Genomic DNA, 25935 nt, shown 5'->3' on the forward strand with positions numbered 1-25935 from the left:
GAAGGCTTGTGAAAAGACCGCACTGTCAGGGACTTGATCTTGAGCAGATTGCTACGTCGCGGGCAGTCGCGGGTGATGTTATCGCATTTCTGTTCTTTTCTGATGAGCGTGTAAGTGCCGGCCCGTGTTCTAGGCACACTCTGTTTTGGACGCAAGTTGCAGAACTGCGAGAAAGCTGAGGGAACTTTTATAATCACCAGTGATCAGAACCAGTTGCTCCTTTCGCCTTTTGTAAAACCTGTTAAAACACAGCCAAATTGGTATTCCCAAATTTACAAAACGGAGCCACATTTTCGGCAAGCACCGCGCAAAAGGTAGTGTTTGTATAGCAGCCATATGTTTGTATGTGGTCTCTATATTTTGTTTTCCCGCCATGCAAACCAATCCTTAACGTATCTTTGCCGTACGGCTACTTAATTCCTTCGGGTCCGGGTTACCCGGAAGGTGCTGTCGAACAAGTTAATCAACTGTGCGAAGGAGGCGCGCAATGAACGCGAAGCGGCGCCAAAGCAGGCCCAAAGCAGTCCGTGCCCAAAACTACCGTCGCCAAAGCAGACGACAGAGCCGACGGAATGCGTTCCGCCAACTCGCCCGCCGGCGCACGGGGAATGCCGGCCGCTTAGCCGCCGCCGGCCCATTCGCTGCGCCATCTACATTGTGCTCCGCGAGTTATGGACATTAAGAGCCCGCCGGAGAGAGCGAAGTCGGCGCTCCTGTTTATCTTGCTCCGTGCCCAGAGTCACACGAAAAGCAGAGTGGAGCTGTGATAGCAGCTCCTGTTCAGCTGATGCTGTCCTTGATAACACCTCTGGTTAAATTGGTTTGACATCAGCACGAGCCACAATGAGCTTTGCACTCGGGCTGCTTCTGCTGCTCTCACCCAGTGGCACAGCAGTCGCCAGTGAGTCAGGGTGGTCTGCGCACTGCGGAGGGACGTGCGCCAGTCAATTGGATGTTAATGCTTTTGCATGCACAACTCACAAGAAGTGCTTACAGGTCCTCAAAAAGTGTGTTTTTTTTTTTAGTACGTGTACTGGAGCATGAGTCTGTGCCACCTGCCGAGACCATATTACTTCTGTGAAGCCCTTGCTATTCATATCATCCATTGTGGCGTGACAATGTGCTCGTAATGGCGAAAATTTAGCCCATTATACATGTATCATGATTCTATCATTCAGATCCTTTGAATGTGTCATGAAGATTCTTTAAATGCAAAACCCTAAATGTCCATTGGGCAAGTCTTTACTGAGCTTCTTGCAGCCTATTGGCACGAATGAGTACGCTACAGTGACAAGCTGTTCGCTTATATGGGCATTGAAATTCATCACTTACTCCTGTATTAATACATTTTGTTGAACTGAGAATTCTGCTTGTTGAAAACAACCAAGTTCAGGGTGCGGCAATGGGCACTATAGCCTTTGAGGTAGCCTAATAGCCTAAACTTTAAAAAAACCTCCAGGGAAAGTTTCGTTGTGTGACATCATTATATAACTACTTGTGACTTGCAGGAAGTCTTCAGAAGAAATGGTGAACCGTCGGAGCCGCACGTTCGAGCTTATGAAGCGCAGCCGAAATGAGGTAACTATGTTTATTTTTGCGCCCTCTGTTGCCAGTTTCTGATAATACTGTTCAGCAGCCAATTTGTAGGACCTGATGAGAATTGTTAAAATTTCCAATTTATAAGGGTCTGGAAAAATGTCTGAAAAAGTTTGGCTGGGTTAGGATGGTCCCCTGGGGGAGAAAAAAAAAGAAGAAAAAAAGTAAGGCAAAATACAGTTGTATTCCGCAATAACGAAACCGCCGAGGAAAGCCGATAATTTTTTTGCTGCAAGAATGAAACACTAATGACAGGAAAACCGCCCGCAAACCGAAAATTTATTCCCGAAGGTTGGTTATATAATTTTGCGAGCCTTACCTTGCAGCAACTTCACAGCTCAGCTCTCACACTACAAGAAGTGCTTCATTGCTAGTCGTGCGTACCTAAGAACAACCGAATGGTGTCGGGTGCATCCAAAACATCCAACGGGTTCGCCTTCTCTGCACATTTTCCTCTTCCTCAGCACCGAGTATGTCCGACTATGCGAGTGAAGTCCAGCCTCTTCTATTGAAGAACTTTGCCAGACAGTGGCACCTCGTTGTTCCGATGCTGTCCACAAAACTAAGTGAGCACCGCTTTGCTGACGTCCAGAAAGGCCACAGCAGTTATTGTTTTGTTTTGCATATGTGCGCCATTCAGGAGTGGCGTTGTTGCTTTAAAAATGGTAGAGTGAGCTGCAGGTGGTTCAAAACTCGTCGGCGCTATCCTCCCTTCTTCCACTTGGGGCACTGACTTTGTCAATGATGGCTGCCTTATCTTGTAGCGATAAAAACTTTCTGCTTTTGTTTGAGAGCAAACGTGTCGATTGCTGCACACGCAACGAATGCACGCGCGCTGTTCTGTGGTAGCCAGCTAGCATAGTCCAAGCCGAAGACGTGCAGTGAACCAACATTTGTCGCCCCCTGGCGGTGTCGCTGCGAGGCTGCCTTCACGGCCGCCTGTTGTGCGGCCTTTTATGCAAACAAGTATAGCGGTGGCTATGCAAGCGCACTGTGGCAGACTTCGCACACTTAACACACCTTACAAAGTTCAAACACTTCGAGATCGAAAAAAATGCATTTGAGCACTTTTTGGCCACTGTTAGCCTCAAATGGGTAGATAAAATGCCTACCAGACTTGCAGCGAGTTTCATTAACGCTGTATTGCTTTCCAAAAACATTTCATTGCCGCAAGATATGAAATACATGGGCTTTTCGCCAGGGATCCGAAAATATATTGTTGCCGTGGGAATTTCGTAGCTGTGGGATTTCGTTATCGCGGGGTGTGACTGTAATCGGGCATGTCTGAAATTCTGGCCCCTGAATGTTTGGTGCTGGAGCAGTTAAAATGTTTGCTGCTGTTATGAGCATTTTTACTTCCTCGTGAGATTGTTGGTGTGTGTTTTTAGGGCAATTTTAGGTTGGCACATTACATATGTGTGTGTTGTCTACCTTCAAACTCTTTGTTGATGCTTGACACATTCGTGAATATTTCTGCACCGTTCCCAAGCATTGTAACATCTTCAGGCTGAGTGGGTGTCAGATTAATTTTTTTTTTTTTTAATGCTGGGATCATTAACGCAGGATGTGTGAGTGGACTTGAATTCGCTCTTGGTGTGATGGCTTGGCAAAGTGTATGTATGCACACACGCACTAGCCTGTGCACACTGGCATGTATGGCAAGTTTCTTTGAAATTCTCACGCTTGCTCTAACCTACATTTTCTGTAGTTATAGAAGCTACGTGAAATTTGTAAGGACAAAGAGACAGCTGGTTCCTCAGACCATTAATGTTTTTGAGCACTTCATTAATGCTTCTAGCATTAGAAAAATGTTTTCTTTCTAAATTTAACAAAGTGAATGCTAGATCTATCTCTCCTGACTGCTTAGAGTGAAACTCAGAGGCAGTCCTGCGTGTTACGCTCGCAAGGTCACGCATTGTAGCTTTGTTTCTGTGCACTCTTACAAGATCCCCCTAACATTTCACTTGTGGGGTTCTCATAACTGGCATTTCTTTCAGCCTGGCCTGCTGAGCTTCTACATATCCAAGCAGTGGGTGAACCGGTTCAACACATTTGCAGAGCCAGGTCCCATTGACAATGGGGATTTCCTGTGTGTGCATGGAGGTGAGCTTCTCATGCAGCATCACTGCATCACATTTCTCCTGGTTGGGTTACCGTATTTACTCAGTTCTAACACACACCTTTTTTTCTCGGAAAATGTGTCCCAAAATTGTATGTGCATTAGTCGAGTACCAGGTAAAACAGGGCTAGTTGTTAATTATCTTAATTATCATTATTGACATAGCAAAGCAATCATAATAACTCATTTGCACGAGCAAAGAGTCAAAGATTGCGAGGCCCATGGCAGTGCCACAATAACAAAAAAAATCCGCTGGAGGTTTATCTCTGTGCGTAGAGCAATGGCACCTACTGCATGCAAAGTATTACATGCTACAGCAGCGCATGCACGCCCAAAAATGAAATTGCACGCACGCGTATCCTTTCGGGAGCGTGTTATTTTCAAGGTGCAGAAGCCATGTGCAGCTGGTATGGAAGGCAGAACATAGAAGTATTACTCAAGTGCTTGCGGCTGCTGCTGTAAGTCATAAAAAGAAAAGCCGCAAGAACACAAGTAAATTTCACCTAATTAATGTATTCTAATTTAAAAAGCAATCTTTATTTTACAAAAATTTTTGAATAGTAGTAGTTTAGCGAAGTTCAGTTTCTGTCTCCTAGGTGCCGCGCACATCGACTTGCCCCTCAGCTTCCACAGAGCAGGGGGGCTAGCGCCGCCCGTATTCTGAAGCGGAGTTTCGCAACTGTATATATTGAGTAACTCTGGCCCCCTCTTGCTGGGTCTTTTATGCAAACAAATATGGTGTCGACCATGCAAGCGCGCTGTGGCAGAAGTTTATGCGCTTCGAGTTTGAAAAAAAAAATGCATTTGAGCACTTTTTTGGCACTGTTAGCTTCAAATAGGTAGATAAAATGCCGACTGGACTTGCAGCGACTTTTATTAACGTAGGATCGCTTTCTAAAAACATTTCGTTTCCGCGAGATATGAAATACATGGGCTTCCATGGAAGTTCGCCGGGGATCCCAAAATATTTCATTGCCGCTGAAATTTCGTACTCGCAGGAATTCATTCTCATGGGGTTTGACTGTATATGAATATTCACGGTGCACTTTTTTTATATATTTCAGATTTTTTTATATTGGACATTTCAGATTTTCTATATTTCGTCTACATTGAATGAATTTAGCAGATATGAGTTCTTTATGGACCCTGTGCTTTGATCATTGATTGATTGGGGGGTTTAACGCGCCGACGCAACGCAGGCAATGAGGCGCGCCGTAGTGGAGGGCTCCGGATTAATTTTGACCACCTGGGGATCTTTATCGTTCGCCGAAATCTCGTACACACGGGCGTTTTTGCTTTTCGCCTCCATCAGAAAAGCGGCCGCCGCAGCCGGGAATCGAACCCGCGACCTCGTGCTCAGCAGCGCAACGCCGTAGCCACTGAGCCACTGCGGCGGGTCTGTGCTTTGATCATGCGAAGGAGTGCATGAAGGTTGCACTCCTGCATAGAGTGCAGGAGGTTTGAAGACCTTTTAAAGGGCCTTCAAACTGATCAAAGCCCATGTAATTATGTGTCTGTGAAAGTTCAAAACGTGCATGGTGTTAACCAAGAACACTAGCCAAAGCAGTGCATTTCACAGGTTTGCACCATCCTTTGAGTATTGCACAAATTTAATGCTTGGGTTTAATGGTTTTGAATGTCTGTCATTAAAGAAATGCTTCTCTGACAAGTATTTGCATTTGCTTCTAGGCTTGATTCTGAGTGGGTGCTACTGCATAGGCTTAAAGGGGCACTGACACAAAAATTTCACATCTTTTTTTTTTTTTTGCAATAAGTAGCTAGTGACCTACTTATCACCTGTAGAAACCTCATTTGCTTCAGCGTGCGATGGTTGTTTAATTAGAAGCATTTTCAATGCGGCCAGTCGCAGTTTCAGCGGCTTCCGTGAAACGATGGATTTTGTGTGAACAAAGCTTGACCACGTGACCGTCGAAGGGATATCACAGAGCAGAGCTGCCGTAGCACTGTCGAATCCGCATCGCTGGCAGTTTCTGTGAATGCCCCCACGTACTGATCTCGTGAGCCGCTTAATTAAAAAGTGACCGTGGACGTGATGCAGGCGCTGCGAGTACAAATGCTACCGCGGCTAAAGAACGACGCGCGATGCTCGAGACAGTGGGTGGCAAGACACGCGCTGGGAGCAGCCGGCCGGTCTGCCTACAGGTCCGCCTACAGATGTGTTCGGCATAGCACTGCGGCCGATATTCGATTGCCGCTCTCGTAAGCGGTGCAGATGACAATTTTTAATGCAACCCGCCATCGCATCATTAACTCCTTTCTCATATAAGCTACCATGGTTGGGACTTGGGTACAATTTCGTGCAGCGGTAACAAGCTATCACTCGAGCTACCTGCGCCACCCGCCACGGTGGCTCAGTGGCTAAGGCGTTGCGCTGCTGAGCACGAGGTTGCGGGTTCGATTCCTGGCCGCGGCGGCCGCTTTTCTGATGGAGGCGAAAAGCGAAAATGCCCGTGTGTACGAGATTTCGGCGCACGTTAAAGATCCCCAGGTTGTCTAAATTAATCTGTAGCCCTCCACTACGGCGCGCCTCATCGCCAGCGTTGCGTCGGCGCGTTAAACCCTTTAATCAATCAGCTACCTGCACCGGCCTGCACCACTTCGCGGCCGTGGCCGCCGCCTGCACAGCGACCGTGCGGCTCGCTCAGTGGGCTTTTCGTGTCTCCAGCGCATTTTCGCGCATAATGTAAATAAAAAGTAATAAAAAGAGAGTGCCTGGAATCGCTGTAGAACTTTGGTCGCGGCCAGCTGCCCAATGAGTTGACGAAACCACGGCGCCTCCACCGCCAACAACGGGCCAACGATCGGGTCGTTCGTTCTCGAGAGCAGAAGCTCCGCCCTCCGATTGGAGCGGCGAGTTGGCGAAAAACGCCGGCAGTGCGGAAGTGGCAAACACAAACTCGTGACGTGTTTGGATGTTGTTTATTTACAAAATATCCACGGGATGTCGATTGCGCGTGGTCCTCTGCTGGCTGCTCGGTTGCGTTTCGCACACTTTAAAATTGATTTTAAATATGTTCTAGGCTGTATTCCCCGCTGATATTTTGCAGATGATGTATGTGTGTTAACACCAATCTATCTCCGAAGTTATCTCGCCTTCAAAATTTTGTGTCGGCACTCCTTGTTGTGTCAGTCAGAAAGATAGATAGGCACTAAGGAGCCAAAAGAATATAAGTTCTTTGTCTGGCAAGGTTCTTGTTTTGCTGCGTTTTTAGCGTCAATATGGCCACGTGGGTGCCGTGCTGCAGTGTGCCACAGTCATCAGTGCATGTTTAGGGTTATTCCACAGGTTTTTTGAAATCTTTTCTCACAGGTGTGCAGCCAGCCAAGGCTCAGATAGCAGAGGAACTCTGTGTACAGCTGTCTCAATCTGTCTGGGAATACCTGCATGACTCGTAAGTGGCTTCATACCTACCACTGAGTGTGTTCCACATGAATTGCTCGTTTTTTAGATAAGAAAAACTTTGACACGAAGATCTTTCCAGCTGAGTAACTTTTCTTTTTACCCCTGTCAACACGAATTCACATATAGTCCAGCCCACTTATAATGAGTACATTTGGAAATGGAAATCAGTTCATTATATCCGTTTTTCACTATATCTGGACATTAAAATGAAGAGAAAAAAAAATGAATACGAAGAAGCTAGCTACCTGCGGATGTTGTACCGTCATTATCCAACTCTAGTTTACCGTAGTAGTAGATTTTGGGAGATGCAAGCGCCGAAACGGGGTCTCAGTAAAACGCGAACGGCAACACGGGCCGCCCAATGCCACAGATGAGGCGAGCCAAGGAGTCTGTGAGCGAGCTCTTTGCCTACAAGCTCCAATGAAACAGTAATGTTTTCTTAGAAGCAGGCACTTACTGTTTATTGCACTTATCTCGGACTTCTCAATGCTACGCCAGACTTTGTAGCTTAAAGATTAAACTTTTCTGTTTGCGGTCTATGTGCCAGCGCTCACATGGTCGTCCGGCAGGGGAGCACTACGGCAACCAAGAGACGCGCGTGGCATACGAATGCGGGAAGAGCGGCGAGCGCCGCGAATCGTGGAGCTTTTCTTTCCTCCATGGCCACAAACAGTGACTACGCAACCAGAACCAGCGGTGAACGCTATGATTGGCCGGCAGCGTTTCTCGGAGCAACCCATTGAGCAACAGTGGGAGCGTGTCTTGCAGTGAAGCATCCTTCTTCTCTGCAGTACGAACATGGCGACTGGCGTGCCTTTCTCCGTGAGGCACGGTCTGCGCGTTGTGGGTCAGCAGCTCTGTTTTACTTTCTGTTTATTTTAGCTCTGTCCAACTTTTAACTACCATCTTGTACAAAGTTTTTTGCGTTTCGGGCAAGTTCTATTCGTTACATCCACGCTGGCCCTTCAAAATTTTTCGTAAAAAGTGGAATGAAATTGCATAGCACGTATACAAATGTTAACAGGAAATTAAGATTTGTTCGTTATAGCCGAGATTTCGTTACAGTGAGTTTGCTGTAAGTGGGCTATACTGCATTTTCAAATTGCAGTTGCTATTGAGCTGTCTTATTAAAGCATCATGGAACCTCAGTGGGCATGGCTGTTAAGGCTGTATCCTAGCCCAGTGTAATGAAAAAGTAGCACAAGGACTACAGAACGGTAGAAAAAAGTTTAGCATGCATTAAAACATGCCGTTGTGGGGTACACAGTGTCCTGTGGGACCTATTTTCTAGCTGTGAGACTTAAGAAGTGTAAATGATATTTGGAGACTTATTTTGGTGCTGGATCTTCAAACAAAAGGTTTAACACTTTTGTGACCGTGGAAAAATTGGTTGTTTTTTGGGTAGTCCGAGGAATATTTTTTTTCCTGCCACAGAAAATGATTGATGCTAAAGTGTAACATATAAATTGATAGAGGAAGGATAGGGCTTTCCAACAGTATTAATTTAAATAACAGATTTATTACAAATATTATCAAAAAAATTATCAAAACAAAAAAGTAACCAGAAGAAAAAAATGATGAAAACATCAATGTTACTTTGCACAGGGTAAACATAAAAAAAAATTGAAGTATACATTTTGAATACAAGCCCTTATAGAATAATACTGCGAATATGAGCTCTGTAAGTACAAAAGTTGTTTACATGCATACAAAAATATAAGTGCTAGTGCCTATTATGCCACTGCGTGAAGCAGTTTTTTGATGTGGTGAAACGAAGGTTGGCTCCACTTCGCAGCCGGTGGCAAGTGGTCCCGACCGAACGAAGTCGGCACTCAGCAGATAAGAGCTGAGGCCTTTAGAACAGGCCGGATATGTTAACATGAATGCGCAGCAGCGATAGAACAGCCCGAGGAGAACGTGAAACTTACCGGGGGATACCTGCTGATGTTCCAGGGCGGTTTGACGCAGTTTCGCTGTCTGTACTGAAGTCTGACAAATCTAAGTCGTCTTATGTGTCTGTGCTGCTCCCATCATCCAGAGATTACAGCTTAGATGCATAGGAATCTGTCAAAATTCGCCATTCCCATGGAGCATCGGCAAGCGGCATCGACGTTGCAACTGAAACCACGTGCGCCTGGTAGCGAAGGAGCTGTAAAAATCCCCTCATGGCGAGGAAAAGAAACTCGGAAGTGAAGCTGATGAAATACTTCCTCTTTTACCCTTTGGATGGCGTTAGCTGACCAGAATCACTCGGAGAGCGCCAAAATTTGAATTTGTAGTCATCGATAACATACTATTGATGGGAATAGGCCCGGTCACGAAAGTGTTAAGTGGCTGTACTCTACCATTGGCAAATGCTGTTGACTTAGACGCCAGTTCACAAGTCCAGTGCTAGTAAGAAAGCACTTCACTGCCAGGAAGCGCCTAAACAGCTGTCCCCATTTCTGACACATTGCAACCGATATTGCACAACAGTACCTCTGCTATAGAAGCACATTTTGCAAGTGTGGTACATCTGTATGTCTTGCTTTAATTGTTCCTAGCTGCCATGAATAAGCACGTCCTACTGTTTGCATGCAGCTGTTGGTATACATGGTCTTGTGGGTGGGTGTGAGCAGGGTCACTGCTTTGTCAACATTGGGATAGCAATAATTTATGGAATTTTGCATTGTCTCCGTATACAGATTAGAGGCTTCCATTTGACTACCTAGCTGGCCTTTACACGTGGAATGCTATGGGATGCCACTGTTTCTATATCGACCTGGCAACAGAACCCGGCAACAAATGGGAAAAACCAGTTATTTGCACTGAAAGCTGCTCTCAAAAGAAATTCATCCAAGTCTTATTTGTGGCTTCACTACGCTGTTTAACTTAAGTAATTTATTATTTTGCTATTCAGCACGAGTCAAAAGCCTTAGTTTATCTGCAGTTTGTGGCACAAAAAGAAGAACCATGGGCCATTTGTGGGGTTTTGTGCAGTGAGTGCTGCACAACGCAATTGCCCCTTTCAAACAGCCCTCTTGCGCAAGTTCTGTCTGTTCCATAACCTCAGGCTCTGTGGAACCGCAATCTATCTTGATGAAAATACCATACAATTCCTCAGCTGTCCAGGTGCCGTCTGCTCCCAGCAAACTCCGATTTCGGTGCTACCACTAATGCACTCCTTTAGACTGCTCTGGATGTTTCAGTGTTTCATCCTAATGCACTCTGCCTTGATGAAATGCTTTGATTGTACGCTGCAACAAAAGGATCAAAACCTGGGAGCAAGGGAGAGTTGCGCCAGAAACCTGCACGCAATGGCTGCCTTGGTTGTTTGCAGACTATGCCACGAACTTGGAGCAGAGAGTGGTTGCCGCGGGGCAGCTGACGAAGCTTGTGCATAGCTGCGCAGAGGAGAGTGTGTGAACAGAGTGTACTGTGACCGTGCAGGTTTGGAGGAGGACCTGCCTGCACCCACCTGTACACGTGTCCCACGTGCACCAGTGAACGGGAAGCTCTGGAGCGCAGGCGAAAAATTGAGCTGGACACCTTCATCACGGTGAGCAGTGCCCAGCATGCCCTGGAGGCTTGAGCTATGGATTGCCTCGGTGAATGTGCTTCATCGTCATCAGCCTGTTTTATGTTCACTACAGGATGAAGGCCTCTCCCTAAACATCCAACTGCTCCTGTCCTGCACTCCCCGAGTCCATTCCCTGCTACCAAATTTTGTTATCTCTTCCCCCTGTTGAGTTATCTGTCTTCCTGTGCTTCTAGTCCCGTCTCTTGGGAGCCACTCCGTAACCCTGGTGGTGGTTGTCAGTTCTTCGCATTGCGTGCCCAGACTTGTTTCTCGTAATTTGAGCTAGGCTGTCTTCCACCCAAACTTGCTGTCTCACCCAAGTTACCCATTTCCCATTCCTAAGCATTACTCCTGTCCTTCTTTTTCTCGTGGCCTGTTCGGCTGACCCATGTTTTCTTTTAGGGTCCTTAGTTTCTGCTTCATCGGTCATCACTAGGAGTACACATTCGTTGCATACCTTTCTTTTAGTGACAGCGGTGCCTACTGTGCATTCTTTCAAAGTGCTTGCTAAATACACCCTATCTCATGGTTTGGATTGGCACTAACTTGCTCGTCATCATCATCAACAACCTATTTAGGTTCACAGCAGGACAGAGGCCTCTCCCATGTCCAAGATGTGGTTATAATTATCCACCTCTTTTAGTGTATCATTACCTGGGCTGAAGGGGACATTTTCTGCATGTCTATTTAACATTTTTAGATTTTTTTTTCCACATTTATTTTTAACCCTACTCCTAAGCTATCTGAGCACAGTTCTTGAAGCATCATCCAACAAGACAATGTCATCTGCCAATCTCAAGTGGCTCAAATATTCCCTGTTTACTCGTATCCCTGACTTCTCCAAATCAAGCTTCCGGAATGCACCCTGTAGACTTGCTGTTAATAATTTTGGTGAGATGTCTCCTTGTCTGACACCCTCCCTTGTAGGGAACTTCTCACTCTTTTTATGTGCTTGCACGTCTTCAGTTTTAGCACAATCCCTCAGTCAGGGATGTTGAACTGAAGAACAACAGGTTTTGCGCAATGGTTGCCAAGTGCGCAAGCAAAAGGAAAGGGCAGCATTATTTTAAACCAGCATGATACCGCATCTTGGCACCAGCCCTTAGCAGTATCACCAAATTTACCATGGAAGCCTATGTAACGAGCAAGAATTACAGCCCATGTTTAAATGCTCCTATGCACGCAAGGATTGATGTGAATAGTGCTAGTGGGCTTGGGAGCCATCGCCATGGATGTGCCTGAACCAGAGCAATCCATTGTGTACTTCGGCCCGATTATGCAGTGTCATATGAGAGCATTAATTCTCTACAAGCATGCATGTGCATTCACCGATAACACGTTCACCGGTAACACATGTGCATTCACTGATAACACGTCTCGTTTGCAGAGAAGTGGGTTAACAATTAGCACCCGCTATCTGATTTTGCCCAAGTGAGGAAATGTAGAGCATGCATGAGGGGCTTTTGATATTTGCTCCAAGCAAATCCTTCACCGCAACCCCTAATCGTAGGCTTGTGTTTGCCAAGTTCAGAGCGCATCTTAAGTGCATCGCGTTGAACACAACTCCTCCAAGTTTGTGACTAGCCATTGAGCCATCTAATCATTACCATCGACTCTTGTCATGGTCAGTGCCTTGTCTCCTCAGGCACATGAGGCCTGCAGTCACATTCCCGGTAGCCCAGTGGCTAACTAGTGTGCCATGATTATGGAGCTTGTTTGGGCAGAGATGGAACAGCAGAGCTTGAGGCTGTCTAACTATCTGCCTCGCTCCCCCCCCCACCCCCCTTTCTTCTTTTTTTTACTCACCATACACCAGTGCTAACTGCAACCCCTGCAACTATTTGCTCCTGTCTTTCAAAAACATTTTACAGTTCTAAATTCAAAGCCTGGGTTACAAGGGACACGCAGCCTTTTTTCTTCCTCTTCTGTTAAGTTTGCGATTCCCTTGTGCTGCAGCTAAACCGAGAGTTCCAGCAAAACCAGGACAGCCCCGGAGTGGTCTATGCAGTCAGCATGGCCTGGTTCAAGCAGTGGGAAGCATTTGTTCGGCGCAAGGACACGGGTAAGCGTTCCTGCCACTGACTTCGCACTCACTGTGGTGTACGAGCAGCATTGTTTGTTGGCTGATATATTTTGCTTTCATTTGAAGAGAAGTTATGTAATGAAAACTGGATGTATTTACTGCAGTCAAACTCAGTTATATCGAACTCTCGAAAAAGCACCTATCAATTCGACATACAGGATAATTCGATATCAGCATGCTAAGGGATTGGACGTAATAAAGGCACATACCTTACTTAATTTACGTTATTGATGAAACTGCCTTACTTTAGCACGAAATAGTCGTGTAGCTTGAACAACCTCGCTGCCTGAGAGTGTATGCACTTCTCCACATTGATTGTCTTGAGAGTCAAAGCAGCTGTGGCCGCAACCTTTCACATTCGCGAAGTGTCGGGCTAGTGTGAGTGCACCAATCACCTCAGAGGTTGTGAGCCGTTGCTTTCCTTGTTGCACGCTTTTACTTGCGCTTGATATGATCTCGGCAAGGTAGTCTTTCAAGCTCTTGCATGGTCACAACACCATCAGCTGCACACCCAAACTCGCCAACCGTTGATACATCAACGGCGTCTGGATATTCCGACAGCTCGCTCCACACTTCGTCGACACCGGCGTTGGCTTCATTGCACTCCTCAGGATTTTCGATGTCATCGCTGGTACGCACAAGCGGCACATCTGAAGCGATTTCGGGGGGTTTCTTCAGTAACATTTACCCAGAACCTACTTCGAGAAGGTTAATTAAAGCTCCCTGCCAGTCTTGCTCTTAAGAATTTTGTGCACTGCAGGTACCTCAGACATCTCACCGCGTTCGACTTGATTTATGATTGCCAGCTTCACGGCGAAAGGCAAATTCGGCCGCTTTGCGCTAGCTAGAGCCATCAAATAAGCATTTGTGACACTAGCGCTAGCCACCACAGCTACACTTGGGAAGCAAGCCCACAAAGCACGAACGATGCATGCGCAGCGAACAAAAAGAAAAAGCATGGCAGGCGGGCCAGGATCATTATGGGTGTGCTCGCGAAACGTCTCCTCCGCCGTGAGGGAAAGCCAACTTGGGGAGGCACCTCTGCGGCATTTGGTGTCCGATAAATCGGGAGTTGCTGGTATTTTTCTCTCATATAGGCATAATTTTTGCTATATATTCTCACTGCAAATATACTGTGACCAGGAATAGTTCGATATGCAGGATAATTCGATGTAAACGGGTTCAGTATAGTCAGGTTTGTTTGTAGTAATTATGTTGCAGCCAAGGGTGGGCTGAAATTTTAAACTTTCAAATGTCGAAGTGAATATTATGATGTTCGATCCACTCTTGCATCAAATACAGTCTAGTCCACCTATAACAGCATCCAAGTGCCAAGGAAAACTCATTGTTATAACCAAGAATTGTTATAAGCAGCTTGCACAAAAAAATGACAAAACAAAGATCAAACCATTTTATTGGCATGCAAGCAAGGTCGTACCGCTACATATTTGCAGAAAAGATACCATAGTCGTTGGGCTTTGTTTGCTTCATGCGAAGCTGGCGCACATCTTTTTCAAGAGCATCTATAGGTGCTTTGCCTAGCTGAGCGAAAGGTCCTTGGTGGAAACGGAAGTCCCTGAAAGGCTGTATCATGCGTCGGGCCTCCTGCGAAGACCCTACCTGAATAGGCTGCTCTACCGCATCGTCCGAATATCACTGTTGGCGCTGTCGCAGCGCGTTCCTGAGCAATGATCACCTCTTCAATGAGGTACTCGGGATGTTTCCAAAACATCAGCCCTGACGTCCCTTCCACGGAAAAATGGAGGCAGTTGAAGAGGCACCCAGTCCAGTTCAAAGCAGTGCGCACGTGATATAACAGGCGAACATAGCCGAATGCGCAAGCGAGTGGCAGTGGCACCGGCGGTGCGAGTTCGCGAGCAAATGCGGGGACAGTGCTGAAGTGGCGGCGCCAGGAGGGGTTCGGAAGGAAAACTGCTCTTGCCCTCCCCTCGCTTCCTTGAAAGTGGCGTGGTGGCGCAGTCATTTTCTGGGGGTATAAGGGATGCGAGGCGCATCACTGCTCATGGCGCATGCCGTTGGCAACTCGAATTTTCGGTGCGCTCTGTAACCGCATTCATTCGTTACATCCAATATCGCGGCACTAGAACATTGTAATAAGTGTAGATGGTTTATTTTACCATAGACAGCATACGAAAGTTGACGGTGCCATAGTTGTTCATTGTTATATCCAATATATTCTTATACAGTCGAGTCCACTCATGACAATACCGCTTATAGCAATATACCGGATATAACAATGAGCAACGATGGTACCGTCCACTTTTGTATGCTCCCTATGGTAAAATAAACCGCTTATTGTGATGCTCCAGTGCCGCGATATCGGATATAACGATTGAATCCGGTTACAGCGTGCACCGAAAATGCGAGCGGCCGCTGGCTCTCCGCGCCGACAGCACGCGCAGTGAGCCGTGATGCGCCTCGCATCCCTGCCACCCCTCAGAAAACGAGTCGACTGTGCCGCTTACGAGGAAGCGCAGGGAAGAGGAGAGCAGTTTTCCTACCGAACCCCTTTCGCGGAGCTGCTGTTCTAGCATCGTCCTCGCACCCGCTCGCAAGCACTCTGGTCCCGCTTGCTCGCGTGTTCGCGAGTTGTGTCACGTGCACGCCGATTTGAATTTGACTGGGTACCTCTTCAACTGCCTCATCTTTCCGCATAAGGGACGTCAGGGCCAGTGTTTTGGAAACATCCAAGTACCTCATTAAAGAGGCGATTGTTGCATGGATACGTGCGGTGACAGTGACAACTCTGGCGACGCAGTTGTGCAGTCTTCTCAGGTAGGGTTTTAGCAGGATGTCCAACGCATGATACAGTCCCTCAGGGACTTCGTTTCCGTCAAGGGCCTTTCGTTCAGCTAGGGTAAGCACGTATAGGTGCTCTTGATAAAGATGTGCGCCAGCTTCGCGTGAATCAAACAAAGCTGACCGACGACGGCATCTTTTCTGCGAATAAGTAGTAGTACGACCTTGCTTTCATGCAAATAAAATGTTCTGGTCTCTGTTTCATCTTTTTTTTTTATCGCAACTCACTTATAACAATTATCGATTACCGTATTTATTCGAATCTAGGCCGGCCCCGATTCTAAGCCGACCCCCGAAAATCCGAAGCCACGAAAAAAAAAAAAAATACTTACCTCGAATGTAGGCCGTACAAAAAGGTGAGGTCAACGTTCACAAAAAGAAAACACGTTTATTGAACATGAAGATGCGGTGCTGGGACTCAATCACTTTCTCTTCAAAATCACCGGGCAACTTCTGGGCGATTGAAGTTCGACGACGAAAGCTAAAGCCGAAGCGCTTCATGAATCTCTGTAGCCAGCCCCGACTGGCTTTGAAGTGTGCCCGCGATAAGCCTGGTTCCCTTGAAAGCTCCCTTGCTTTTGCCTGGAGCACTTCTGTCATTACTGGAAGGGCAGCTGCTCACTGCGTCGAACGAAGTCAGCCAATGCCATCTCCATTTCGTGGTGACGGCCTTCTCGTGGTCCGGTGAATGCCATCCTCGTTGCGGCGCACGCAAATATCCTCTCCCATTGCGTCCTCCAACGACGGACATTTTTTTCACCCACGCCGAAGTCCCGCCCGGCTGGAACGTTCGACGACAACTCCGCGGCTAAAACAACTTTTCTTTTAAAAGCAGCACTATAATGGCACCGCTTGTTTGGTGCCATTGTGCTGTCAAAACCAAACGCCACACCGCACGCAGGCCACTATCCGCACAGTTCAAAATGGCGGCATCGCCCCCATCTGTGGCCCCTTAAGTGGCTACTGGCTCGTCTAGTAATGGCTACAATACTTTCTTGTAATGGCTACAATACTTTCTTTTCTGGGTGGCGCTAGCTGCACGCCACTTCCCTCAATTTCACTTGAAAATTGGCGCGTGTTTCAAAATCCTCGAATCCAAGGTGACCCTGGAGTTTGATATATCAGTATTTCAAAAAAACTATCTGCTTAGATTCGAATAAATACAATATAATGGTGGAACTTTCTTGGCACCTAAATATTGTTGTAAGTGGACTCGACTGTAGAAGTATTTAAAACCTCAACTGTATTGAAATTCGAAAATAGAAATAGGTTGTTGATGTGGCTCAGTTAAACCTTGTTTCAGTGAGCTCAGATACAGGAAATGACATCACCCCTATTATTACCTATGAGGAATGCTCACTAGGCTCTATAAAGTGCACTTTGAGCTGTTGCCGCCACCCCCGTGCCTTCAGTAGCAGCAATAGGCTTAGTTGCAATTCACCTGCATATATTGACAAGGGAGACTAATTGGCAGCTTCAGCTGCTAGATACGCAGCTGGAGGATAAAAGAAAGGGGCCTTTGGGGTGGTTCTATCTCTTGGCTTTGAGCCAGCAATGCATACTATTATTGCAGTTGTGCACATGCAGGTCTGATCAACACCTTCTAGGTAAGAAGGCCTGTGCACTGCTTTGCTGGACCACTTCACGTCAAATGAAAGACAGGTTTCATCATACTTCAGTAATAAACCTTTCTTTTTAGACATTTTGAAGAGTGATGATTTGGCAAAGTTGTAGTCTGGGTGTTTTGATTTTTTGTTATAGCAGGGACGGCATACGAAGGTTGTGATGTGGCTTTTGTGCTGTTGATTCCAATGGCGCACGTTTGGTCCCGACCACATTGGCAGTTTTTGTTACAAAGGATAAGCTAAAATGCCTGTTTGTCAAGATACCAAACAACGCACCTTAAGCATCCCCAAGTGGTCAAAATTAATGCATAACCTTAGAAGGCTTTACCAGTGCCTTCAAATTGCATTCACAAACCAGCTCCAATGACATAGCCCATACGTACTTCATATCTAGAGACTTCCCTACATAGGTGCATGTTTGAATCCAAACACTCACCTGGTCATCTCTGCATGTTTGTTTTCAATGCATCTATGAAGCCACAACCATGCATCAACTGTTTAAATATGGCCTATAAATGCTAATGCATGTAATACAAGAAAACAAAATCTTAAGGAGGAAACTCCTATGAGGAATTTCAGAAGGGTTCTGGTTCTGGCCACATTCGTTGCACTTACGCATAGTCCTCCTTGGCTTTCTTGTGTGGCTCATTTACTGTCGTGAGATTTCATCGCAACACACAAAAGCTATGTGGGAAAGCCAACTCTCCTTATGGTGGATTTGACTGAACATTATACATCCCCATCAAAGTTGGCTTCACTGCGGTAGACAAATGCATTATTGGGGTGGCATTCTTTCAGGAGCAACATAAGCAGTCTTACATCAAGGTACGAGGGCCCATGTGTCGCTATGGAGTACCACGTGTTACGTCATAGATGCACAATTTCATTCTAAAGGAAGTAGACGTGTAATGCTTACACATAAAAATTGTCATTCCACAGTTTCAGTGTGGTAACCCAGCTGATCGAATGAGGGATGTTCCTCTTAGCATGCCTCATTAAAGGGACCCTGCAACTCTCTTTAAGCAGTGCAAGTAAACCTGCGCGACGTTTAGATTACACTGCCAGGAATGCCTGAGCCAAATATTACACGTGCACGTGAAGCGGTGAGCGCGCAAATCACTGTGAAAGACTCGGAAAAACCAACCGCGCTCTCTTTAGTTCTCATTATGCACCCCTGGCATGGCCTAAGCGACGTCATTGAGGCTATGGCTGCCCGATCGGCTGTCACTGGTCAACTTCGCGGCTAATTTCTCCCATTTCCGCCGTCGTCATTGCTGTGTACGAACCTCTTCTATGCCTGAACCTGTAGGCACAGTTTTGCCGTTTCTTTTGTGTTTTGAGTGTGCGCGGAGTTTGAGTGATGAGCTCAATACTTTCCTTTCAACGGGACCACTCGACTACAAACGTTTATTGCTTCAAAAACGCTCTACCAGCCCGAGCGCGCGCTTGCAAGCAGGCACCCATGCCAGCTTTTTTGTGGCACCAGACCGGAAATAGGCGCCCCCATGTTGCGGAGAAAAGGAGAAAACTCCCCGTCCTGGGATATATCGAAGGCCGTGGAAGAGAACGCCGTGAGCCGCCCTCCTCTCTGAAAGAGAGCGCGCAGCTTTCGTCGGATTGTCCGCGGTACAGTTGAGAGGGAACAATTATGCGTGATTTCTCATCGCACGTAGTTTCGGTGATAGTGAACGGATTTTCATAATTCTTGCGGGAGGAGATTGTTGGTACAATAGACTTTACCCCAAAATACATTCCTAGCAGTCGATGGTAACTGTTGCAGGATCCCTTTAAGCATGAGTGGCATTGGCTCCTAAAAACAAAAAAAATCTAAAACTTCAAGGAGTGATGCACACAAAACTAAGTAATTCTTTTGTTGAAAGGAGACAGTGTCAAATGTTCCTTTTTTTTTTTCCTTGTCAGAATGTATGTAAATTCCAAAGAAAAAGTGAGGCGGTGTTTAGGACTTCTCTGTATTCATAGCAAGCCACGTACTTAGCTTTGGAGAGCCAATATCAAATTCATTAAGAGCGAGAGCTGGGCAAGTTAATAATTCCAACAGGAGGCAACAAAAAGAGTTGTCTTTTTTTTGTCCTCATTCCTTTGCGCTGTTTTCTATGATGACTAACATTAAATTTAGTATTAAATTTATTGTATCTTCAAAAGGGACCTATTACCATATTTACCCCTATTCCAAGGCACCCCCGATTCCAACGCTGACCCGGTTTGCTTGACCAAAAGAATAAAAAAAACAAACTTAGGTTTGTACTTAGGTTTGTACTTGAATCGAAAGCGCCTGCAATTTTAAAGCCTATTTTTCCCCAAAAAGCGTGCGCATTGGAATTGGGTAAATACGGTATTGAGTGGTATGATGGGCTTATGGGAATTTGAAAATGAACCAGAAACATGGTTTGCTCTATTACTCAACACATTTCTTGAAATATTTTTTGTAAAATAATTAATTGTGCTGAAAGGCCTTTCATAGAGATACCATGCTATGTTGGGTTTGGTTTTTTTTTTTATGTATCTGTATTCGTGTCATTTGCCAGTACTTTGCCTTTGTGGCAGTCAGTGTTTAAGTTGGTGTCCACTGTGTTGTAAGTAATGAATAATGACAAAATGGTGTGATCTAACATGAGCTGTACTCATCTTTATGGGTTTTAATAACACTGATATTTGAGTTGCGACTTTGCCTACCACACATGTGAATATCTTCACTCTTTTTTAATTGGGAGCTGATTATCACAGGCAACCACATAAATACTGTCAGCCACAGATTTTTGCAGAATGCTGGGAGAATTTTCCCCCTACTACCTGTCAGTGAGGCAGCATCTTTGTTTCCCTAAAAAGTTGTTTTATAGTGAAAGACAGTTTGCACACGGAATATTTGTGTGCCTGCCAAGTAGCACAGCAAATATATTTCTTGCCTTCATGCTCCCTGCATCTCATGAACTTTTGGGGCCAGTGGTACACAAGTGTATGGGCCAAAAGTTTCTGAAATTTTTTCTTTAGACTGTAAAAATGTATCTCATAGGCCTTAGGGCCATCAGGTGGTCTATACGACCTACTGTGCGCCATTCGGTGCACTATGGCCAATCTGCAGTGCACGAGGATTAGCAGAAATGTTGAATTTATTCAGACAAATCAAGGCACCCTTGTGCAATTCCTGATCTGAGGGGGCACTGATCTTGCAGAGGCACCTGGCCCAATCGACAACTGGTGCATCTGTGCGGCTCCCCGAGGCTCGGGCTCCCTTCAGCAGAACTTGCGTCCTGGTAAGCATAGAGCTGGATCCGTGAGCCCAGGGTCCTCTGTAGTGCACCAAGTTTTTGTCATTGGTAACATGGGAGTGGCAGTAAGAAGCATCTCGCTCCAATCTGGTCACATTTTCCGCCCCCAGGCAGCGACTACGGCTCCCTCTCGGAGGCGATGTGGCAATTCCTACAGGGCAGCTATGGAGGGGGTCCACAGGTGCTCTTGCACACACGCACTGCAAACCCTCCTAGTCAGCAGCCTGCACCAGGTGGGTGGCACTACTTGGCAACTTTGTCCTCCCTTCCACTTTTTCAAACCCACAGCGAAGAGCTGGACCTCACAAACAGTCTACAAGCATGATGCATGACACACTGAAGTCTGTTAAAAGAAAAAGTGCAGCTGAACGTCTGGTGGAAGACCTCGGTTTAGTGGAGCGTCATGCTCAGGGCACAGTTATTGTGAGAATTTTATTAGACTACATGAAGGGACCGTGAAGAAAAAATACGTTTAGTTAATTCAAAGGACAGCATTGTCCTAGTACCAATGATGCCAATTTTAATGGAAACTTCAAACAGTTCATCTAGATATCAAGCTAGAAAACAGAAACCAGAGGAACCAGTGGCAACTGGCCAGCCACCTTCTCATTCTGACATTGCAGGGACTACACAATCGGCAATTTGTGCAATTGGTCTGTGCAGTTGGCAACTGCCGTCCAAAGCCAACACCAAGAAACATGACTTAGCAGTTGTGGTGGCACCTGTGGTTCTGTTTCACCGTACCACCTGAGTGCTAACATGGAATCAACACACTGAATACTCAGTTATTAGTACTTAAGCATGAAATGCGAGTTTTTCACTGTTTCTTATATTTTCGTGGCAACAGCATCCTTTGTTGATGGAGTGAGGTTCACTGAGGAGCAGGTTCTTTCAAATGGAGGAAGGTTGTATTTTGTCTCCATGGTCCCTTTAAAGACTATGTGTGATCAGCATCATTTAGCCTGCACCAAAGCCGCAATGCACAGGGTTGCTTTCTTTTTCTTTTTTTCATTTTGTTCTTCCTTGGAGCACAGCTATTGTACGTGACACTGATTTTATGCACAGCAGCCTAATGCCTTGATCACTGTCTCCATGACAGGTTCCATTTGATGAATCTTGAAGTGCAAGATCAAACTGAACGAAAAATACCTAATATAAAAAATAAATTGATTTGGGGAAAATAAAGCTTTCCAATGCAGATGAATATCTTGAGGCCTTAACAGCGAATCAAGCATGCTTGCGGTGATCCCCGATAAATATTGCGCTCTGTGTTACCGAAAAGATACGGGTGCACTGCAGAAAGTGCTTTGCGCAAGCTGTCTGCTTGCATGATTGAGTGTAGTCTCTTTTACATCTCTGTTCTATGTGCAGTTCTGTTTGGTTACAGCAGCTGTGCACCTGATGGAGGTGAATTACAAAAAATGCCTCTGTCTGCGACAATTTTACACAGTAAATAACTTTGGATCAACAACCGTAATCAATCTGCAGCCCCTTGTTAAAGTATCTCATAGCCTAGGTGCAGCTTTGGCATGCTAAAGCCTACTGTACAAGTCGGAATATGGGTCGAAGTGTTTTCCACAAAAATTTGCCGAAAAGTCACTCCCCACCTATATATTGGTCACTGGCATAACGTTAGTTGTCGTCTGGCAACCCATTGATCCCATCCAAACAGCTAATGTACAATTGCCACTGTCATCAATCAGACGTGGTGCCATCTTTTGTTGCTTCTCTCGCCGTCAGTGAACGCGCGCATGTGCTATTTTCTTTTTACTCAAGAGGAGTACTGGCACTTGGCGCCAGTTCGCCACATCATTGAAAAGAAAATGTATTGAGTGTGCCCAAGCCAATGGCAACATGTCCACCCAGTGCCAGTTCAGTGTCAGCAAAAAAGTGTACACTACTGGTGTGAGCAGAAGGGGCGACACTCGGAAGACCTCGTTTCGTGGGCACCACGCTGTGCACTCGGAACTGGAGGACAGAGTGGCGACTTTTGTCCGCAAGCACCGTGCGAGTCTCTGCCATTGACAACCACGCTGGTTAACTGCAAGGCTGTAGAGGTCGCTCGTCTGGCCGGACTTTCCAGGAAGCAGTTCAAGGGCTCCTCTTCTTGGGTATGTCACTTCGGGCAACAAAAGGGTTCCGCTCTTCATCAGAGAACATTAATTTGCCAGAAGCTCCCAGAAAGTGGGATGAGAAGCTGGCCAGCTTTCAACACTTAGTAATCTGTCTCCAGCGAGCGCATTATTGTACGTTGGGCCAGATTGGAAATACTGACAACATGCCAGTGTGGTTCGACATGCCGTCATCCACAATGTGTGTGAGCACGGAGCAAAAGAAGTGAAGCTGTTTTCAGTGGGGAGTGAATGTTCTCATTTTGCCATCGTGCTGGCGCATATGGCTGATGGCGGAATGCTGCTCCCTTTTGTCATTTTTAAAAGGAATACTATTCCTAGGAGGTCTTCCCACCAGGCGCCGTTGTCCGTGTAAGTGAAAAAAGTACTACATGGATGCAGCCCTTATGCTGGATTAGGTCGAAACTGTGTGAACCCGCTAGGCACACTGTTGAGGCGTCCAAGCATTCTAATGCTGAGCACTTTTAGAGGCACCTGATTGTGGTTGTAAAGGAGGTGCTTCACAACAGAAGGATGGACCTTGCGGTCATTCGGGGGGCATGACGTCCACCCTGCAACCGCTGGATGTGATGCTGAATAAGTCCTTTAAGATTGTGTACGGGAGCAGTACAACAAACGGTTAGCCAGTTACAACCCCCAAAATGCCTGCTGGCCACCTGCGCAGACCACCTCTCACCATGCTGTGCACATGGGTGCTCCCATGCTTGGCGCTCGCTTCCGGATGAGAGGGTCTTGTGAGCATTCATTGCCCTAGATGCACCAAGGACGACAGAAGCACAGTCGTACAAGAGTTGAAACAGCTCCCATAAGTGATCTGACGAAAACAAAACAAGTGCTAACCTTAATAAAATGATGTTGTGTGCCTGTTTCCATTTCTTTATCTTACATTTCTCAGCCGCAGGGCTATGTTCCGGCTCGGCTTGTATTCCGACTCGTACGGTAGTTGCCCTGTCTTTTCTGTTTCTCCAATGAGGGCTGGTCACACAAAGTAGAGGCGTGCAGTTCTAATGAAGCAATTAACGAGCAACTGTCAGCCCAGGTTCAAACTGGATCCGTCCTTTCCTGTCATCTGTTTGAAATTCTCGCTGAAGCTGAGCATGCACTCAGTTTCAGCTAATGCCTAAAACAAGAAGGAAAGGAGAAGGTGCCATTTCAGTGAGCCTCAAAAGGGCCTTTGCTCATTTTTGCTATTTGAGTGATCTTGCGCGATTTGAAAGGCAACTGGCTAATACCTGTGCTACACGAGCATTTGAAAGGACATTTTAGTCAAATGACCTTCGAAATTTCAAATGCCATAGGGACTGGAAGGAATTCCGCCAATCTACACAATTCTCAAAGGCAGTTGAAAGTTTCCCCATTCACCCGCCTTGTTTTGGTGTTGCCACTGCTGCCCAGTTTTGTCCTCATAACTTGACAAAAAATGTGATTTTAAAGGTAAACTGGGCAAAAAAAAAATTATTAGTGATAAAATTGATAACCTACAAACATGCACAAAAGAGGCAGTCCTTTTCTTTTTTCCGCACCACCGGCGTTGAGAGTACCAAGTTACCTTGCAATCATAGATCGAGTGATAGAAGAAAAAAAGTGAGAAGTCATTAAGAGCGTGCACTTAAATCGAGTGAGAGTAAGACTTTTCGTGCTTCAAAGGCCTTTGAGAACCTCAAAAGTCGTCGGTGGTGCTCCTGTGACTCAAATGGCATTTCAACCAAATGCCTTTAAAAACCTCATGTAGCAGCTCAAAGGTGGCATTTGAATCGAATGATATTCGGTTCGAAAACTTTCGAAATGCCTGTGTGGCAGGGGTATAAGAGGTGAAAGAAAAATGTTTTTCAGCTGTCATTTACTCGTGATTTTTGAGACTTGCAATTGAACATTGTATTTGCAGCCTGGTACTCTTGCAGATGAAGTAACTTCATTTGTGAAATGTTCTCTTTTTTTTTTTTTTCTAGGTGCCACCAGACAGACAAGCACTGAGGAAGCTCCGGAAGAGCCTTTGTAGGCAGCAACCCTTTCAAAACATTTCTCTTGTACATAGATGACCACAATAAATCCACACAGCAGATTCCACAGCACACAGGGAGACCTACCAGATTTTTGTTTTTGTCCTTGAGCAGAGGAATTATTGAGCGTTATGTCCTGTATTTCAATATGGTGAATTCAGGGTGTCGAACTGGAACTGAACCGAACCGAAAATTGGAACCAAACTGGTATTTTTGCCGGAACTGAACCCAAACCCGAACAGTTATTTTTTAAGCACTCGGAATCCGAACCGGAACTGAACAGAAACAAGAAATAATGGTTACCGGTTCACAACAAAACAGTTCGACCATGCAATGTTGATAATGCACGGACAATGTCATTTGGTGCTTTTCTCTTTCGCACCATCAATTTCATAACTTCTCACACGTTTTCCCCAGAATATCAGTCAACACTTGCAATGCTTCCTTCGTCGTCACAACATGAGGAGATGTATGCACACCAACGTTGCAATGGTATGCTACTGCTACTAGCACGAGCAGAATGCAAGTCTGAACAAACAAAATTTCGCACTCTTGGCAGCCTGCTGGAGTTATGAAACATCGACTTTTCCCTTCCCACACTGCGACTGTGTAAGGGCAGTCGGGCTGCAAGATTGCAGCACTGCGCAACGGGGAAAGCCAACACCCAAAACATTCATACTTGTTGCATTTAGTAATTTTCGTTTAAAAGGTCGCACACCTTGAGAGTGTAAATACTTGACAAGTGTGACCCTCAAGAACTGCTCTGAAGCTTTCACAACCTTACCTGTCATCACTGGGAAGGCAGCAAGTGCTGTGGTGGTTGGTTTAATCGTCAGTGTTTTAGGGCCTGTAGAGTAGACAAGTTCCAGTTTTTTTAACGTATCTCAATAAGGACAATAGATTACCAGAGAAAACTGTGAGCGTATCGTAGGCACTTGGTCATTCTGCAAGAAACTGTATCCTCCAAACTTGCATTCACTACGTAGTTTGTCCTGGAAGAAAAAAACAGCACTAGAGTAGATGACATATGGAAAGGCAAGCCTCTCCCGTGCTCTCCCATTTGCCCATTGCTATTCCTTTCTGCTGTTTCATGCCGCTGGCCGCGCCTGTCAAACCGTTGGACAGTTGCGTTCGTCGCACGAAATCATACCGTCTTCAAGCAAAGCCCTGTCCTTCGCTTCAAAACAGAAAAAATAATAAATAAAACGGCGCGCTTACTTTTGTCGTTTGGCCTGCTTTGGGTCTGCGGTTGTAGGAGACGTGAACAGCGCATTCGGAACTTCACAGCGG

General features: G+C 46.0%; 1 protein-coding gene across 3 annotated transcripts in view; it reads left to right on the plus strand.

Annotated features, from left to right (window-relative positions):
• LOC144147917 (ubiquitin carboxyl-terminal hydrolase 20-like) overlaps positions 1-24719 on the plus strand; it is a 73412-nt gene extending 48693 nt beyond the window's left edge. For all 3 annotated transcript variants that reach the window (XM_077679598.1, XM_077679596.1, XM_077679597.1), the window contains 8 exons: positions 1509-1578; positions 3594-3699; positions 7047-7128; positions 10569-10677; positions 12655-12760; positions 20418-20498; positions 20624-20746; positions 24595-24719. In XM_077679598.1, coding sequence (XP_077535724.1) covers positions 1509-1578; positions 3594-3699; positions 7047-7128; positions 10569-10677; positions 12655-12760; positions 20418-20498; positions 20624-20746; positions 24595-24644 — 727 coding nt within the window. In that variant the 3' untranslated portion in view covers positions 24645-24719. The remainder of the gene's footprint in view (positions 1-1508; positions 1579-3593; positions 3700-7046; positions 7129-10568; positions 10678-12654; positions 12761-20417; positions 20499-20623; positions 20747-24594) is intronic.
• The last annotated feature ends 1216 nt before the right edge of the window (positions 24720-25935 follow it).

Source organism: Haemaphysalis longicornis, unplaced genomic scaffold, assembly GCF_048455015.1.
Source record: "Haemaphysalis longicornis isolate Haplotype H1 unplaced genomic scaffold, Haemaphysalis longicornis Haplotype H1 scaffold_1, whole genome shotgun sequence".
NCBI lineage: Eukaryota > Metazoa > Arthropoda > Arachnida > Ixodida > Ixodidae > Haemaphysalis > Haemaphysalis longicornis.